Below are 19,565 nucleotides of genomic sequence, written 5' to 3'. Positions count from 1 at the left end.
GTGATGTCACAAATATACAATATTTAGACCATTACGCAGTTTTAAACGTAAACATTCTAAATGTGTCCCGGTTTATTTCCTGTTGCAGTGTATGTGAATGTCATCGGCTGACAGGAAGTAAACATGGACCCAAGCTGTTGCCTAGCAACGCAATTCTGTTGCAATTCCGTTGAAATGCACTAAAACGGAGCGTTTCAGACAGAGGGTAAATACAGGTATATTCAGACAGACAGTATGAGGAAAATAAAGTGTTTTTTGAACATTACAGCATGTAAACATGTTCTAGTAGAAACACAAAATACAAGTATGAACCTGAAAATGAGCATGATATGGGACCTTTAAGAGAATATGTTGTTTAAATTGTGCTCTGCAAAATAAAGTTGTGTTGAACTAAATTACCACAAACGAGACACATAGATAATAGTAGTGGCGTTCTGCTCATCTTAACATGAGGTAACAGTTCAGTTTGTAGTGTTTTTCCCGTTAAAGTGAAGGAGTTTAGCTGTGTTGTCCCTCCGCTGGCCTCTAGGCGGGGCGGTTTCAGCTCTTTCTTTGTTTTCCATCTCTCCTCCGGTGCCCGTTGTGATCTCTATCATACACGGTGGCTGACACATTTATTAAAACGTTTTTATGATGGCGGAGGATAGTGAATCCGCAGCCAGCCAGCAGAGCCTGGAGCTAGACGACCAGGATACCTGCGGGATAGACGGAGACAACGAGGAGGAGAATGAGCATATGCAAGGGTGAGGACGGCCTGTCGGGAGACGCAGTAACGATACCTCAGTCTATTGATGTGTGTGTGCTCGCAGCGCAGCTAGCTAACGTTAGCAGACACAAACACAACCAGGCCGTCATACCAAGCTAGTAACCACAGGAGAAGTGCTGATGTGAAACCTTTGTGTTGATTAAACCGTGTGTGCCTTGAGGTATAAATATATACACTCAGCTAACGTCTGACTGAATGACATGATGACAGCCAACCGCTCAGACTAACCGTTAGTTAGCTGACTAACGTTCTGCCATCTCAACTGTCATTCGTTGCTATGGTAGCTAACATTAGCTCACTGTTCAGACAAAACCGTTTGTTGGCTAACTAACGGTTTGTCTGACTCAACTGTCATTCGTTGCTATGGTGGTAGCTAACGTTGGCTTACTGTTCAGACAAACCGTTACTTAGTTAGCCCAACTGTCATTCGTTGCTATGGTAGCTAACGTTAGGTCACTGTTCAGACAAACCGTTAGTTATCTAGCTAAAGTTCGGCTAACTCAACTGTCATTCGTTGCTATGGTGGTAGCTAACGTTGGCTTACTGTTCAGACAAACCGTTAGTTAGTTAGCCCAACTGTCATTCGTTGCTATGGTAGCTAACGTTAGGTCACTGTTCAGACAAACCGTTAGTTATCTAGCTAAAGTTCGGCTAACTCAACTGTCATTCGTTGCTATGGTAGCTAACGTTAGGTCACTGTTCAGACCAACCGTTATGTAGCTGGCTAACTAACGGTTAGCTCAGCTGTCATTCGTTGCTATGGTAGCTAACGTTAGCTCACTGTTCAGACAAAACCGTTAGTTAGCTAACTAACGGGTTTGTCTGACTCAACTGTCATTCGTTGCTATGGTGGTAGCTAACGTTGGCTTGCTGTTCAGACAAACCGTTAGTTAGTTAGCTCAACTGTCATTCGTTGCTATGGTAGCTAACGTTAGGTCACTGTTCAGACCAACCGTTATGTAGCTGGCTAACTAACGGTTAGCTCAGCTGTCATTCGTTGCTATGGTAGCTAACGTTGGCTCACTGTTCAGAGAAACCGTTAGTTAGCTAGCTCAACTGTCATTAGTTGCTATGGTAGCTAACGTTGGCTTTACTGCTGCTTTGCTTGTGTTGAGAGTCAAATGTGTATCAAAACAAAGTCAGCCCCTGTTTTGATGGTGTGCGGTGTGGTGTTTGTGTTGACATCTGTAGGAGTCCAGGAGGAGATTTGGGGGCCAAGAGGAAGAAGAAGAAGCAGAAGAGGAAGAAAGAGAAGCCGAGCTCGGGGGGAGCCAAATCTGACTCTGCCTCTGACTCTCAGGAGATAAAGGTGTGAAGATGACCCACTGAAATGTGCACAGACCCTTTCATGGCTACACCATAACCCACTAACCTAGAGGAGTGGCTTGCTGGGCTGATTACAGACTGGGTCACTTACTAGGAGAGGGGAAACGCACAATAGGCTTTTTGCACAGAAGCAACAACCCTAGAAATCCCTGTTTGTTTGCCATCAGTGTGAATGGGTCCTTAGGGCTTATCCAACATTGGTCTAGACTTTGCTCATGGTCTATAACCCTACAGTTACTGAGGTAACCATAACTATAATATGGTGGCTGCTAATTATGGCAGCCCGATTATGGCCAAAATGATCACGATTATTTTGATCAGTATTGATATCACGATTATTGATCATGATTATTCTTTGATTTTAGCGACAGCATATTCTTATTACACTTTCAAATTAAAATAAACAAATTAATGTAAAAAACTGACATTGCAATATTTTTTTTCTGATATATATATTGCAATATGAAAACATACAGGAATATTCACCCTACCCCTTTGTTAGCTACTTTTTAAAGTTAAATGCTTCAATCTGGTGCACTTTGAGAGCAAAATTAGCAACATTAAGAGCTAGATAAACCGTTTTATGCTCTTAATTAATCATAAACACATTGGTTGTATAGATAATATCTATACCGTAATGTGAAGCCAAAACATCTCGATCGCCGGCTGGTGGCTGGCTGTCAGTTTAAGAAGCGCTTGATTTGATTTGCTGCAGCGTTTTCCATGAGCAGAACACGCATTTTAAACGTCAATATCTCAGGCGATTATGTTCATTTAATTGTGAGAAGCCAAAATTGTGATCACGATTAATATTTGATTAATTGTGCTGCCCTACTTCTAATAAAATCTACCTGATCACTGAACACATTTCCATGGACATTACTATCCCATTTATGTTGTTTGGCCATGTACACATCATATACAAACCCTGACAGGCCCTTATTCCAGTTTTGAGAAACTCAAATACTGTCTTTGATCACCGTCTGTCATGTGGGCTTCCTCAGCTTAATAACACAAAAAACATGATGATATAAAATGTATTGCACACTGAAATGAAAGTGCAAGTCTGACAGTAGTTATACATTGTCACGCCCATCTTTCTACTGATAAGTTGAAGAAAGATTGTCAAACAAAATTACAGATTACACCAATTTAGGCAGTGAGAGACAAAAACACTGGAAACAGACACCACTACAACTTACCAGGAATACTACAAATGCCAAAATAACCCACAAGCCTCCACTATCACAAACCTGAGCACTGTACTGGCCCTGTTCAGACCTGGCATTAACATGCGTCCTGAGTGATCCCAACACAAGTGGATAGTGTACGTCTGTTCACGCCTTGTATTAGAATGCGTCTCCACATGCGTTTCCAGTGACCACTTGTGATCTGATCTCACTTCCCTGCTCTATATGCAAATAAACACGTAGTAAACACATGGGTAATACAGCACAGTCTGCAGATTATGTAGCCTATAGATAAGATATATTTTGGTAAAATACAGTTGTACCGACAGAATACAGTAGAGCATAGAAGCCGTTTCATTGCCGTGAGGCAGACAAGTGCTCTCGTCTGCCTGTCGGTTCACCTGAGGAGCGCAGTGAGACCCGCGGATCCCATCGGATCCCAGCGGATCCCAGCAGGACGTCAGTTGAGTAGGTGGTCCTTCAATGTGGACACATTCGAGTACACACTGCTAAAAGAATGTGCCCATATGTGGCCCAGACCATCTCTGAATGTGGTTCTGACTGATCGGATCTCAATGCGTCTTGAGTGCGTTCACACCTGTACTTAGAGCTGTCCACTTGTGGTCCGATCACGGAGGATGCATGTTAATACCAGGTCTGAACAGGGCCTTAGATTCATGTATACTGGGATATGAATAACCAGGTTTCTCATGTTCCACAAATACGTCATATCCTCAGACTGACCAAAAGCAGGGATACTAGTGTGTATGTAAACATACCCACAATAACAGTGTTTGACAGGGGTATGTACTGAACAACAGTTATGTAAATGCGTGCTTAGTGCTTAGTGACCAAGTATTTATCAGTTACCAATAATGTATTGTGAACGGTCAAATGTAGCTTGAACTTGTGTTCAACATCCCCCGTCAGGCACTGGGTTCTTATTTGAAAGGGTTATACATCTCACACATGCCCTGTGTTGTGTGTTTATGGCTACATAAAGACAAAACAGCTACACCTGACACTCAGTTGATGTGCACAAACTGTGTTACATGGTGCTGCATGTCATGTCACACATGCAGGGAAAGGTTCATTCATGTTGTGACTGCTTTTGTTTGTATTTGTGCACATGTCCCCTCTCTACATGTAGAACCCTGGCTTGCCCATTCAGAAACTGCAGGACATCCAAAGAGCCATGGAGCTGCTCTCCTGCCAGGGTCCAGCAAAGAGCATCGATGAGGCAGCCAAGCACAAGTACCAGTTCTGGGACACCCAGCCCGTGCCGAAGCTAAGTAAGTGCCTACTTAACTTAAGCAGAGTGAGCAAGAGCATTGTTTATTTGATTTATATGCTGCAAAAATAGTTCATGCCATGTTTGAATAAAGCTTTTATTGAGGAAAAACATGCAGTTGGTACCTCCTAAGCTCTTAACGATTGAGTGATTATTAATCATAAACTTGGCCAATGGATGATTACGGAAATTGGTTAATTTGCTTCCCTAACTCAAACTGTATTACTTCAGCTGTCAGCAGAGGCTCGATTTCTCATCTTTCTTGAACACTGTTTCTGTGCACCAGTGCCATCTACTGGTTTTATTTCGTTACAGTCTGTGATGCTAAAAGCCAGTGTCCCAAAATCATGTCAGCTGTGAAGTTCAGTGGGGGGTCCAGCCATGCCCACTGGACATGCTTAATGGTATTAGATTAAGCTGTTTCCATGACTACTATTGGCCGAAGAGTCAGGTCTGTGCAGAAGGGCGACTGCCAAGGACTTGCCTGGTCAACATGGGACCAACAGAAACAGATTTTATAACTGTCAGCAGTTTTAAAAAGACACTTCTGTTTGGCTCAGGATCAGTGTCACCTGAACAAAATGCTGAATTTACAGATCCATTTGAAAATGTGCTGATTGAAAAAAAATTTTATATCTTTGACAAGAGCTGTGCTATTTTTGCAGATGAGGTGGTGACGAGTCACGGGCCGATAGAAGCAGACAAAGAAAACATTAGACAGGAGCCATATTCCTTACCTCAAGGCTTTATGTGGGACACTCTGGATCTCAGCAATGCAGATGTAGTAAGTATTGTGTTAGTTGTTTGGTCTATAAAATATCAGAAAACAGTGAAAAATGCCTTTCACAGCATCCTAGAGCACTACTGGTGCTTTTTCATTGGCGCTTTTGGCCATTGGTCGCAGTTTTAGCGCGCAGATTCATGTTGAGTCTGAGTCAGGCCAAAGTGCGCCCAATACATGTTGCAGTGACGTCTCGCCGACTGCGGCCAACCCATGATGACCCCTTTTCTCCCCCTCAAACAAGCATGTTGAGAAACTCAACTCATGTCTGTGCAGAAGACGAGAGAGAGACCTTTTTAAAAGTCTCTGTGTGTTCAGCTCTCAGTACTTCTGTAGCTTCTAACCGAATCTCTGTTGTTTGAAGTTTAGTTTCTGTCCTGACACAAATTGTCTTTTTCAGCTGAAGGAGTTGTACACATTGTTAAATGAAAACTATGTGGAGGACGACGACAACATGTTCAGATTTGATTATTCACCAAACTTTCTCAAATGGTAAGCTTTCAGTTCTGATATTGTTCTTAATTATAACTTTACTGATCTTTAATCAACTGCTCATTAAATATGTATATAAGGTATTCACCCTATCTGCTCTCCCACTAAACATTTCCTCCCCTCTCAGGGCTCTGCGTCCACCTGGCTGGTTACCACAGTGGCATTGTGGAGTGAGAGTGTCCTCAAATAAGAAGCTCGTTGGGTTCATCAGTGCCATCCCTGCAGATATTCGCATCTATGACACGTGAGCACCCATTACTGATCGTATACTGAACATTTGGAGAAGAGCAGTGATATGAGTCAATAGAAACCCTTTTAATGGACACCTTCTTTCCTCCTACTGTTCCAGACTGAAGAGGATGGTTGAAATCAACTTCCTGTGTGTCCATAAGAAGCTGCGTTCAAAGCGTGTTGCTCCCGTGCTAATCAGAGAGATCACACGGAGGGTGAACATAGAAGGAATATTTCAGGCAGTATACACAGCAGGAGTGGTACTGCCTAAACCTGTGTCCACATGCAGGTATGCAGTATTCAGACATGAAACACATAGGACACAGTGTCAGAAAGTCATTTAAAACCAATTAACTACTTTTCTCTATTGCTTTTTTTTTCCAATTTTCTCTGTCTGTGTCAGGTATTGGCATCGTTCTTTAAACCCCAGAAAGCTTGTGGAAGTTAAATTCTCCCACCTGAGCAGAAACATGACCCTGCAAAGAACCATGAAACTCTACAGACTACCAGATGTAAAAACTTAAACCTGTCAGTCCTGGATCTCTCTTTCCAATTCGTATTAATGGCAGGAACTTATATCGACTTTTTTTCTCCTGGTTTCTAAACCCCGTACAGAGCACCAAGACTCCAGGTCTGCGGCCGATGGAGAGGCGTGACATCCGCCAGGTCACCGAGCTGCTACAGAAATTCCTGAGACGTTTCCAGCTTGCGCCTTCTATGGGAGAAGAGGAGGTGGCTCACTGGTTCTTTCCACAGGAAAACATAATTGACACATTTGTAGTAGAGGTATCTGAAATTAGTTTCTATCCTCAAAATACTTGTGTGTTGATTCTTCCACCCATTTTAAGCAGTTGTGTCTCTGTCTTCTCAGGGTGCCGGTGGTGTACTGACTGATTTCACTAGTTTCTACACTCTGCCCTCGACCGTGATGCATCACCCTCTCCATAGGAGCCTGAAGGCTGCTTACTCTTTTTACAACGTTCATACACAAACCCCACTACTGGACTTAATGAATGACGCACTGATTCTGGCCAAGCTGGTAATGTTGCTCTCTATGTAGGGTTGTTGTAAAATACATGCCACTACCAAATAATTAACCTGTTCTATGGTACTATCAGTTGTTAACTTAAAATTTAGGAACAATCCAGGGCCATAAATAAATCAATCAATAGTTTTTACAGTTAAACTTTCTTGCTACTGTGTGATTCATCATGATATTTACCTTGTGACTTCTTCTTGTGTGTTTAACAGAAAGGTTTTGACGTGTTCAATGCCTTGGATCTAATGGAGAATAAGGTGTTCCTGGAGAAGCTCAAGTTTGGCATAGGAGATGGAAATCTGCAGTATTACCTCTACAACTGGAAATGTCCCCCGATGGACCCCGATAAGGTCAGCAGCATGATTTGTCTGAGGCCCTACTCAGAACTGGCATTAACATGCGTCCTGAGTGATCAGATCACAAGTGGACAGCTTCAAAATACGTCTGTTCACACCTGGCATTAGAATGCGTCTCCACATGCGTCTTGAATGGCCACTTATGATCCGATCTCACTTCCCCTCTCTATATGCAAATAAACACGTAGTAAACACATGGCCAATACAGCAGACGTTGTGACATAATTACAGGAATGTCAGTAGTAATATCCTATATATTCGTGACTTCAGGTACATTTTATTAACATACGAATATAAGGTTATTGTACAGAGTATTTGAGGGGTTATGATATGAGCAGTATTGCATATTTATAGAATGATTATTTTTCATTTGGATTGAGTTGCACCAGTTATTTGTAAATCCTAAGCTTGTGTATAAAGTCCCTCCTAACTTCTTTGTAACTCTCAGCTAATTTCAAACTTATTGTTTGGATTTACTAAATCAGTTGCATCTGTAAAACTTAAGGGATGTCTTGGATAGTAACGACTTTTGTAATTACTAAATCGGTTGCTTGGAAACATCTGTAGCGCTGCCCAGTCAAAAGCTATTAATTATGTGAACAGGAAGTTACTGTAGCATCCATAGACTGTATACAAGAAGTGGACGTAGTCACCATGATATCACCCATTGGTTTGTGGACTGACTGAGTGTAGTGTGAACGTAGTTAAGACACACACACACACACACACACACACACACACACACAGTGTGTATGCTCATTTACAGTAACCAGTGTACCATTACAATGACAGCACAAGCCCCTTCTCTCTTTTCTGTGGACTTGAAATGAAGCAACACATTATAGAATCTGGATAATCAGTGTTAACGACTGATAATCTGGTGACAGCAATGTGCTTTCCTACACTGTGACAAGAATGTGTGGATGAAGCATTAAGTTGTTAAATTCTACTCATTTAGCAGGTGTCTAGTTAGCTAGCTAGCTTGCTGATTCCACCAGGGTTTCATGCTACAGTTACAGAACAGAAAAAGCACCACATGAACTGCTGGGCTTGGTTTACATTACTTTAACATTTAGCCAGACTTTACTGTTTTTAAATTACCATTCGTGAGAGCTGTTACCCTTTTGATGATTATGGTTAGGTAAGCGTGCTGTAAAGGGTCTGTTATGGTGATAAAATACAGTATAACCTCTTATAAGCATGTGAATTTGAGTTTACATGCAAGGCTGGGATATGTGCTAGAGCTGGCTATGTGTACGCTGATTAGCATAACAGATTACTCTTACTGCTCTTCACTACTCCTCTCACCACAGTCTGCAGAGTCAGGAGAGGTTGAAGCATTGGAGATGTTGGTTTTTATAGGATGGGCTCAACTAGATTCAGCCAGATTCAGCATCTGATTTACAAAACGTTTGTATTGTTTTTGTCAAAACTCATCTCACAACACTTTACCATCTATGTGTTTTAGGTTGGCCTCGTCCTTCAGTAGCAGGTCTCTTCATGGCTGCTACACAAACACTGATCAAGAGGTCGTGAGCGACCTCTGGCTATTCCTTACCTGGACATACAGGTAGCCCAAGCTAGACAATGAGAACTACAACAGTAAAACCAACCTGGAGACTGGGAGACGGTTCAAGAACATTCTCAGATCACCCGGAGGTGAAAACTCTTAAATCATCAACATCCTGAATGTGAAGTCATGCTATGCCTGAGATACTCATACAGTACAACGCTCCTGACATGCACACTCACATTTAAAACATACCAGTTTGACATACAAGAGGATGCCTTGACATTGTGAGTTTTGTTTCGTTCTTCTTCCTCAGCAGACACCTCGTTACGACGGACTGGCATGACCTTTAATTTCACAGACATTGAACTATGTAAATGATAATCAACAAGTTAACATGACCACAATACCAAACGGTATGTTATTGTGTCCCCACTGCAACGGCGGTTTTAAAGGCATTTAAAGAGATATTATTCCCATCTCCTTCTCATATCATTGTGGTCAGACGTTTCTCTGCTGGCTGTTTTTGGGCCTCAGTAGAATTTAGAAATGCTAAGAACTTGTTTCTGTGATAGCTGACGTATAAAAGAAAAAAAAATGTTTTCCCTCAAGCATTTAGGAGAAAAATATCTCAACTTTCACACACACACAGAAACACAAACGCTGTCAAATAATACACAAAAAAATATCTTCATGGAAGGACTCACCTTTCCACTGGTGCATTGATATACATGTTTTTTGTTACAAATATATAGTTACCTGTACATTTAAAGCCAGATCATATTTATTCCTGTAGTGTGAGTTTGGGGTTTGGGAGGGCTGATCCAAAGTATTTTCCTCATAGGTAGTGTAGATGTGAAGAATGTATTGCATCAATGAAGCACAATTTTTGAGTTTCTTAACAAGCAAAAGGGTCCTTTTTTTTAAAGGGTCAGATTTCAAAGTGGATGGGTTGCGGTACAAACTGTACAATCTTAGTTTTTACAAAGGATGTGAGCTGTTTTCATGTTATAAACCTGTTTCTAGAGTCAATTTTTAATAGAGCATCTAAACCACATGTTGGGTTATATTCACTGATACGCTCAAGCAGTTCAGGGTTATCTGCATGTGAATGCTGTGTCTTTCAGTTAGCAAGGCTGTTAAATAAGAGGCAAAAGTTACAGTAGCTGAAAAAAAAGTAAGGATGACATGCTGAGTGCACAAGCAGGACAGTGAGAATTACAGCATCAAAGGCTGGAAAACAACGAATACCAACTACACTATACCCAGTGTGGATTTGATTTAGATTTTGTACAAAAAACATATTTCAAAATAGTCTGTGTGTCTGTCTAGAGACAGTTTTATAGCGTAAAAATGGCTTACTTGCTTTGAAATGGTAATGCTCTGTCAAGTCTCATTTAAAGGGTCAGTTTTCTTTTGTTAATTTAGTCATTGCCACTCACAGAGCCTGATGCAAAGCAGTGAATAAGAGGCCCCTGTAAAGCAGCTGATTGGCCAGAAGTACAACACCTTCTCTTATTAATACATAACCGCCAATTCCCTCGCCTGCAGTAGGATGTTAAACTTTATCAAACTCTCAGTTAAATAAAACAAAGAGGATCGAGCATAACATTGAAAGTGACTGGGGTATAATTTAGAAGCATGTATTCAGAGCACAGTGGCTGAATGAACAAAAGCCTGTATCAGTAACCGCATCAATTTTAAATTTGAGCTTTTCCTGTTTATCCAGGTCCATTTTTATTGACTTTGCTTTTTTAAATGGTACTGTATTTGTGTGTCTGAAAAATATACTGTGGGTAATTTTTTAGTGTGTCGTGCAGCTAAATGAAAATTATTTGACCAGTTCTGATATTTATAATTGTACTTTGTCTTAAGACATAATTCCTGTTTCTTTCCAGTACTTCCCCAAATTTTCCAGTTAAATAGGCAACTTCAAAACAGGTTTTTGAGGGTTTAGAGTATTTGGCATTTCCCTGTGCTCAACTGAGCGATGAAGATCTTTGATGATAAACCGTTGTCAGACCACTTGTTCTGTGGTGGAGCTGCTGGTGTACTCAAAATGTTTTTTTTAATTGTCTTCTTGCTCTGAGTCTGTTCCTTTTGTGTTTGACGCTCCTGTTCACGTGGCTCTGCATAACTTAAGACGTAAAGGCTGCTGCCATTTTTGTCGTTACTTTTTCTGTATGTGATGTAATATTCTTCTCATCCCTTTATATATTAGCAAGAAAATGACACCCAATGGACGGTCAGTGCTTCAGGACTCAAAGATTTTATTTTTTATTTTGCCATTGAACGTTACATTGACAAAGACAGATGTTTACCGGCATTAATTTAACACTGAAACTGGGTTATCGAGTCAACGGTGTGCCTCATGGATGTTGGTTGTGTTGCCTGCAGCTGTTTGAATGAACTTTGAGCATGTCAGTTTTGCTGCTGTGATGATTTTTAGCGTTGATGTTACTAGCCACGCCCTTTAGTGAGAACTCAACCTGAAGTACCTGCCTTATTTAAAAGATGTTTTGTTTCTTTTTAATTAAGATTTTGGGGTGGGAGGGGTGTGCTTTTGAAACGACAGACAGCTTTCTCTAACTGAAGAACAATATTTTTATTCAAATCCATTGTAAGCTGTGAAAAAGCTGAAGTACTTGTACCAGCATCATTTAGACATGACCCCCATGCAGTTAACAATCTGTTTCAACACACACGTCGGCTATACCAGCATGGATATTTGATTGAATAAACTCACTTTAAAAAGGGACACGAGTGATGCACTTCTTTTTAGCATGACGGGGGCAACGGAAAGTTAGTATTTTCCTTCATATAAACTACAGTCTTAACTGGCAACTGTTGAATGGACTCCACCCCAAAAAAACGTTTTAATTGGTTGGGTTATAATCATATTTACTGAAGAAGATTAAAAATATATCATCTCACACAAAGTTGAGCAGGTTTAATTCACAAACACAAAAACATCAATTTAAATGTCCCATATTGTGCCTGTTTATGGCAAATGAAATGTCACTTATAAAGTCAATTTAAAGGATCATACCGTACAAATTTGAACCGAGTAATTCTAAGTGATGTCCTCCAAACCAAACCATTCCTCCCCTCCATGCAGCAACTGGTTTCCATTCATTTCACTGGAGTATAACAACAGAGACTTACTTGCTTTACGAAGGTTGCCCATTCCTACAAATTTCTGCTTCTTTAATTCATTTAATTTAATAGGTTTCTGTTTTAATGCTTTGTTAACTTTGAAAACTGTTTTACTATGCAATGCTAGCATAACAAAAGTAAAAGTTGACATGGTTTTAAATGTAGGGCTGCAACTAACTTATTACTAAATTATATTCATAATATATATAATAATATATTAATCTGCCCATTACTTTTTTTTGTCTATGAAATGAAAGAATTTGTCAAATATACCCATGGTGATGTCTTCAACTTGCTTGTTTTGGATGAACAGTCCAAAATACTCAATTAACTTTCAAAAGAAAAGCAACAGATCCTCCACATTGGAGAATCGATTCTGCTCAGTGTAATGAGTGAAGTTTTAAAGTCCTCGCAAAGATGATTGTAAACCAATGGCTGCCCGGTATGTTGGAAAAATGCATTCACAATTTACGTTTATGTGAATTAGTGGAAACAGTGGAACCCAACTTTAAAGTCGGGGTGAAATACTAGATTTTTTCAACTCTTCAGGCTTCTAAAAAACCCTTAAAATTATACAATCTGAGAAGGAAAAAATACTCTCATGTCCACCATAAGTACACTCTGCCTCATTATAAGTCAAAAGCCAAAATAACAATGGAAAGCACTAAAACATGCGAAAACATAGGAATGGTGCTTTAACATCTAGGCAGAGTTTTATTTGACTGGCAATGACTTAACCTTTTTTCTTTTCTTTGCAGGGTTACCAACTATTTTTTTCACTTTGAGAGGCTGCAGAGTGCAGGAGGAGGCAGACTCTGTGACCTCCTCAGATTCACTTTCATGATTCCTTTTCTGTGCCTTCTTCTCACCAACATCTTCCTCCTCCTCTTCCATGTCAACGGGGCCTTCGGGTGTAACTCTGGGTGCTGCACCTCGTAGCCATGAAACATCCAGTGAAGGCACTCTGGGTGTAATGGCATCAACAGTGTCAGTGAACACCTCGTCGTCTTTGGAGGCACACCGTCTGAAACCCAGGGCGAGGACACTTTTCAGCCCCAGCGGCGTCGACACGCTCTGGCTCAGCCGAGGCACCTGGCAGGCCGGCACACCTCTCGATGCGCTCAGTGCTATCAGGTGATACGTCATGTGTGTCGGCTTGACAGACTTGCACACAAGCAGCAGTCTGAGCTCGTTCCTCTCCAGAGCTTTGGTGACCTCGTTGATGCCAATGGCCAGTTGCCTCCTAGCTGCCACATCTGTCCAGCCGTTTTTGGGAGACCCCTGCACCTGTCCATCCTGGCTCATCTGTGGAACAGGCTCTGGTGTGATAGCAGGTTTCTGGTCTTTATTTTTCCTCCACGGGCGAAACACTTTCACCTCTTTCTTCTCAAGACCCATGGAAACCAGCTTGTCCTTCAGGGTTTTCAGGATGAAATGCATGTCTTCTTGGGGAAGAGGGCCCCATTTTGGAGTGTATGGTGAAGTGAAGGAGGTTTTGGCTGAAATATACTTTTTGATTTCCTTTTTAACTGGCTTTCCTGCAGCAGCGGCCATACCTCCTCTGAAATGAAGACAAGAAAACCTGTAGTAACTTTCACACACACATCGAAATTACAGACATGCCAGAGATATTTAGAAACTGTGTCCCTATTATATAGTTTGTCCACCACAGAGCACTAACAAGTTTATTTTTCGACTGTAAAAATGCCCTCAAAAAAGTCTTTATTTGTACAAATTTCTAAAAAAAGAGATTTGCAAAGTGCTGAACAAACAGAGTAGAGGGAATACTGATAGGTAGACCCAGTAAAGATTGTTAAAATAATAATAAAAAAACCCAGTAATAACAATAAGTAACATAATATAAATAACAACAGTATAAATACTACATTGGAGGCAGGAATAAATCATTTAGGTGTTCCTTATTAAAAATATGTGTGTGTAGATTCACTAATACTTCTATCATAATAACAAAGGTTTGAGCATGGCAGTACAAATAATGATGATAATCAACAAAATAAAGAAATAAGTATTGACTAATTTAGCACTTACATAATATTGTGGCATTGCTTTGAGTGTGATTATTGATGATTCCATGCAATATTTTAACTATTTCTCTAAAGGGGAGGAAAACAGTTATATAGAAATATATATAGATAGATAGATAAATGGATAGTAACTTTATTGATCCTGAGGGAAATTCAAGTTTCCAGCATCACAGTTCCATAGTGCAAAACATGTTAGTAAAAAGTTAGTAGTGTAAAGTACAAAAAAATATACCAGATATAAAAATACAAGGAGATGAAGAAAGCTGTTAAAAGTGAGTATAGTGCAGGGTAACTCCAGTAGCTTAGTCTATGATGGTGCCCTGTGTGTTTGATGGGCAGAGGAGTTTTTACCGTTTAACTGTCTTTATAACGGCATCAACATCAAGACAAAATACTTCACAAACAAGAGTAACATTTAGTTACTTTACCTGATTTGTAATGCGGCAAAAAGCGATGTTGTAATGTTCAATCGGTGCTCTGTTCACAAGTCAGTCCAACAACAACACGGGGGACCACAGGGCGCCACCATTTTATTTGAATTGAAATAACTTTATTTAAAAAACAAAACAACAACAAAAGGCCCAGAGCGCCGCCCAGCGTTCCACAGCGGGACTGCTGCTGCGCTGTGCTGTAGTTATGGGAATTCAGGCTCTTTTTAGTGAGCCGGTTCATTTGGCTCAGCTCACCAAGAAGAGCCGGCTCTTTCGGCTCCCAAATGGCTCTTCGTTTTACCACTTCTGCCTTTTATAATTCAGCCAAATTTAACACTGTTTTGACCTATGATTAGTATGTATGCACATATATCACTTAAATTATTCAATATAATTATACTAAACCTTATAATTTCCAGAATACCATAATTTGACATGCTGCTTAGTTTCCGACTGTCACTCATCTTGTCTGCTATTCGCGTACCGCACTCCTCTCTCTTTCTCTCCTGCTCTCCCTCCTGCTCTGTACCTGTAGACCGTCAGCGCGCCTCGCACCTCCGCCCCTCCGCCCCTCCGCCCCTCCCTGCTTGATGGTATGATCCTTGTCTGTTCATCACCTAATTGGTCGCACGGATGTCATTAACACAACATTCAGTCACAGTCAGTGCATGGAGTGCCCATGGTGCAGGGAAGATCGGCCTATCATTCTGCCTTGAATTTATACAAGAAAGAAGAAGAAAAAAAAACAAAAACGCTCTCAGACGGGAGCCGGCTCTTATCGTTCACTTAAAAGAGCCGGCTCTTTGAACCGTCTCGTTCGCGACCAACACATCACTAAGTGCGACATTAAAGACTCAATATCAGGTAAGAACTACAGTAGCAGTTACTTAAATTGTATTTATAGTAGTCTATCAAAAGTACTAATTATGCAGAAAATCTATTCATATAGCCATGAGATATTTTAGTATGTCCAAAACCTTAGTATGAAACCAATAGTTCGCAAATTGCATACTATTTCCGATGAGATATTACAGTATGCAACCTGCTGGACACAACAGCGGCATACATATCCCACAATGCAATGCAGTAGTGATGACAACGTTCATTACTGACGTTTGATGGACAGAAGCCTATATGTGAATGACATCAGCTGACAGGAAGTAAACATGGATTCAAGCTGTTGCCTAGCAACGCAATTCTGTTGAAATGTGCTAAAACAGAGTGTTTCAGTCAGAGGGTAAATACAGGCATATTCAGGCTGACAATATGAGGAAAATAAAGTTGTTTTTTCAACATTACAGCATGTAAACATGTTCTAGTAGAAACATAAAATACAATTATGAACCGGAAAATGAGCAAGATGTGGGACCTTTAATTTACATTATACCACTGTTGTCCAGCCTCTGAATTATCCGTATAAGAGCAAATCTATTAATCTCCAGAAAATAAATATATAAATAATGTTTATAACAAAGTAATTTTCAATAAATTCTGAGGTAAATATTAGGGTAATTTGGCAGTAATTCCAAAGAAATCTCAAATAGGTAACTTTGCTAATTATCACCTAATTACCATGACATTTTGCGGACCTGTAAAATTAAGTTTTATCATATATTTAATTTAGTCTTTAGAATTGCTTTTTAAAAATAATATTTCTTAATATAAGGAAAACCTGTCTGCCATGGTGGCAGGTGACCCGAAATCTTTACCTGCCACAACCAACATTTACCCTGTTATTTGGCAGGTGGCAGGTGCTAATTTCATTCCCTGGATACATACTACTGTTTATTCACACAAAAGTATGCTGAACAATAGCACACCTGTTGTTGAGTATGTAGTGCACAGTATGTGATTTCCTATAATAAGCTATTAGGCTACTGATGCTTTCATGGGTAAGTAGCATTTTACTGTTTGTTGTCACTAGGCAACTGAATGAATGAATGAATGAATGAATGAATGAATGAATGAATGATTGAATGAATGAATAAATGAATGAATGAAAGACTTTATTTCGAACATAAAAATAAATAAAAACAGATACAAAATAAATAACAAATAAAACAAGAGTAATAGTGTCCCAAAAGGAGTAGGTAAAAGTAAAACTTATATTTCCCTACCCCTTTCTCACTTCTCCTCTAATAACTCATATATCATAGAATGATAATAGAATATAATGTAAAAACTATCCCAGATTTATTTACATCCCAAATTACATATATTAATAGCATCCCAAGTTTATTTACAGCCCACATATCCATCTGGAGTTGAAAAGTAGATATAAACCAACCTGTTGGGTAGTTTATAACAAATATTCCCAAATAGTCCCACTGAATTTTTTTTTTTTTTAATTAATTAAAAATTACAGTACAGTACTAATATGTTTATTTCCCCTACATTATATGAGTGTTTGTGCAGGATTTCATACAACCAATCAGCTGTCTGCTCCCTCCTCTGCAGGCATCTCCTTGGACGATTATATGTCAATGATCAGCTGTGCTGTAATCACAGCTGCGCAGAGACACATATCCACCAGACAGGAGAGAAATCATATATTCATCTGGACTACGGGGCTGCAGCTGCGAAAATGTCTTCTCAGGTAAAATATGTACTGCTTTTTGCCTCCTTTCTACGTCGCAGTATAGCGGAGATGTCGCTATGAGACGAATAACGGTGGTAGTGGCAGGGCGTTGACGTCATCTACTGTAACCTCTGTGTGTGGTGTCATCCATCTTTGACAGTGTGGTTATGAGTAATGCGAGAAAAACACATCTATCCTGTTGTCCTTCTGATGCTGCAACAGTCAGGCTAACTTATTGCAAGCAGTTTGCTTAATAAACAAGAAAATATTATTATATAATGTAATATTATATAATTAAAGGGATATTAGTCTCATTCAGAATAAACATTTGCAAATAAACTAGAGTGGGTGATTTTTAGAACTTGAATTTTTTCTATATATGTGCAATATCATTATCATTATTACTACTCGGGTGTAATTCATACTGTGCAATATATATTTCAGGTGGAATTTCATTTCATTCTTACTGTGCAATATCATTTTCCACTTGTGCAATTTTGTTAATAGTCTGTTTATTGTCAATACTGTATATACTGCTCCTATTTTTATACTTCCTTCTATTGAAATGGTTCATATTTTGTTACACTTTGTTTAGCTCTTTTTTTTTTTTACTGTGTTATCTGATGCATCTTGTTTTTTGCACTATCCACCTTTGCTGCTGTACACTGCAAATTTCCCCGCTGCAGGACTAATAAAAGAATATCTTATCTTATCTTATATAATATTAAACTTTTATAAGGAATAACAAACAGGATCTGGCTCCAATTGAATTGAGCAGATGAACTGGTTGATATAATACCCATTTTGACCACCTAATACCCATTTTGTAAAATTATTTCAGGATCATCTAAATTCCTATACTGAGAGTTTAGGAGTTTTCAGGTTTTTGTCGATCCTAAAACGAGTTTGCTACGGTCTGTAATTATCTGATCTGCAATGTCCTAGATCTTTTCTAAAGTAGATTATTTAAGTAGGCACAAAAGCACTATGGAGTCTTGAATAAAAGCCCATTGTTTATGCCCAGCTTGTGCAACAATAGGTTTCCCGGGCTCTGCAGCATGACTAGAATACTATGCTCAGATTTCTTATTCAGTGTTGTTTGTAACTGATTAATATGCACATGTTCTCATATTCTTTGATACACAAATAGACTGATTCATCTGTCACTCAGCCTTGGCAAAGAGCAGAATAACTATACTGCTTAAACATAATGGCTTAGTTTTTAATAATTTATTAAAGAAGAGTGACTTCTTTTCAAACCATTTATTATCTGCAGGCAGAGTTTGAGAAGATGGCAGAGGATGTGAAGAAGGTGAAGACGAGGCCTACGGACCAGGAGTTGCTGGACCTGTATGGCCTTTATAAGCAGGCCATCGTTGGAGAGATTGACACCGGTATGACTTGCTGCAGAAAAACAGAATCACTTCGATGAAATGTTCCCTGAATTCTGAACATTTCCTCCTCTCAATTGTAGAAAGACCAGGAATGCTGGACTTAAAAGGAAAAGCCAAGTGGGACGCCTGGAGCTCCAGGAAAGGTAACAAATTAAAAATGTTTGTAAGTGTAAAAGTAGCTTAAAACAGCAACACGATGATACTTTGCGTTTTTTCACACTCTTTCAGGAATGTCCAAGGACGATGCCATGTCTGCCTACATCACACTTGCAAAGGAGGTCATCAGCAAATATGGCATGTAAGGCTCGCAATGAACTGAAGAGGCAAAATTAATGCAAAAAGTCGACTAACTCAATAACTGAAACAATGCTGCTGTCTCTATGACAAGTAGCCACCTGATTTCAGAGGCCATAATTATGCAGGATGAAGTGTAACTTAAATTTTTATTATATTTTTTTTTTAATATCTTTTTTATGATCTATCTTCTTTTTTTACATAGATTACTAATTGAACAACTTATATGCTTCCTTTAAGGTTAGAAATATTGAATTTGCTAATTGCTATTTTATCTGATCTATGTAGTTTATTCTTGTAATCCACGTGTCAACAGCAATATACAAGTGCACTTTGATATGTAGCTTGATTTCTAAACAGGACAAATTAAATGCTGTGAAAACATGAAAATAAAACCTCTGTGCACTGTTTTTGTTTTGTTTTGTTGTTATTTATAACGTAATACAATTCAACAGCAACACAAACTACATCCTCCAAAATGACCATACATTTAAATCAACACCTCCATTTGTTGCAGGATTGTTGTATTAGACTGTATCATTTTTAGCTATAGGGTTACCTAATAAACTGGCAACTGAGTGTATTTTTGCTCAGAACAAGGACTGCAGATTTTGTTCCCCATCACATAATGTAAGCACATTAGAAATGAATGAATGAACAGGAAGAATGATTACAGCAGGCAAAG

At 39.4% G+C, this 19,565-nt stretch overlaps 3 protein-coding genes across 5 annotated transcripts; 2 read left to right on the top strand and 1 right to left on the bottom strand.

Annotated features, from left to right (window-relative positions):
• Positions 1-391: 391 nt before the first annotated feature.
• Positions 392-11,740, top strand: nmt2 (N-myristoyltransferase 2). 2 transcript variants are annotated; one of them, XM_037784845.1, is made up of 12 exons: positions 392-743; positions 1,958-2,075; positions 4,433-4,574; positions 5,239-5,357; positions 5,755-5,846; positions 5,974-6,090; positions 6,196-6,366; positions 6,481-6,589; positions 6,693-6,863; positions 6,949-7,116; positions 7,329-7,466; positions 8,941-11,740. In XM_037784845.1, the coding sequence occupies exons 1-12, from the start codon at positions 631-633 to the stop codon at positions 8,959-8,961; spliced, it is 1,479 nt and encodes a 492-aa protein (XP_037640773.1). In that variant the 5' UTR covers positions 392-630; the 3' UTR covers positions 8,962-11,740. The 2 variants fall into 2 exon arrangements, with proteins under 2 accessions (XP_037640773.1, XP_037640774.1); XM_037784846.1 differs by lacking the exon at positions 392-743 and adding an exon at positions 908-926.
• Positions 11,596-14,832, bottom strand: rpp38 (ribonuclease P/MRP 38 subunit). Of its 2 annotated transcripts, none has more exons than XM_037784848.1 (2): positions 14,612-14,832; positions 11,596-13,699 (listed from the first exon to the last, which is right to left on the bottom strand). In XM_037784848.1, the coding sequence occupies exon 2, from the start codon at positions 13,690-13,692 to the stop codon at positions 12,853-12,855; it is 840 nt and encodes a 279-aa protein (XP_037640776.1). In that variant the 5' UTR covers positions 13,693-13,699; positions 14,612-14,832; the 3' UTR covers positions 11,596-12,852. The 2 variants fall into 2 exon arrangements, with proteins under 2 accessions (XP_037640776.1, XP_037640775.1); XM_037784847.1 differs by having other exon boundaries at positions 11,596-13,704; positions 14,640-14,824.
• Positions 14,833-17,056: 2,224 nt separating this feature from the next.
• On the top strand, positions 17,057-19,290 carry acbd7 (acyl-CoA binding domain containing 7). Its single transcript, XM_037783975.1, has 4 exons — positions 17,057-17,210; positions 18,469-18,586; positions 18,667-18,729; positions 18,815-19,290. Exons 1-4 carry the CDS (start codon positions 17,199-17,201, stop codon positions 18,886-18,888), a joined length of 267 nt encoding a protein of 88 aa, XP_037639903.1. The 5' UTR covers positions 17,057-17,198; the 3' UTR covers positions 18,889-19,290.
• The last annotated feature ends 275 nt before the right edge of the window (positions 19,291-19,565 follow it).

This window comes from Sebastes umbrosus, chromosome 11 (assembly GCF_015220745.1).
Source record: "Sebastes umbrosus isolate fSebUmb1 chromosome 11, fSebUmb1.pri, whole genome shotgun sequence".
Taxonomy (NCBI): Eukaryota; Metazoa; Chordata; class Actinopteri; order Perciformes; family Sebastidae; genus Sebastes; species Sebastes umbrosus.
This window is presented reverse-complemented; position numbering and strand designations above follow the sequence as displayed.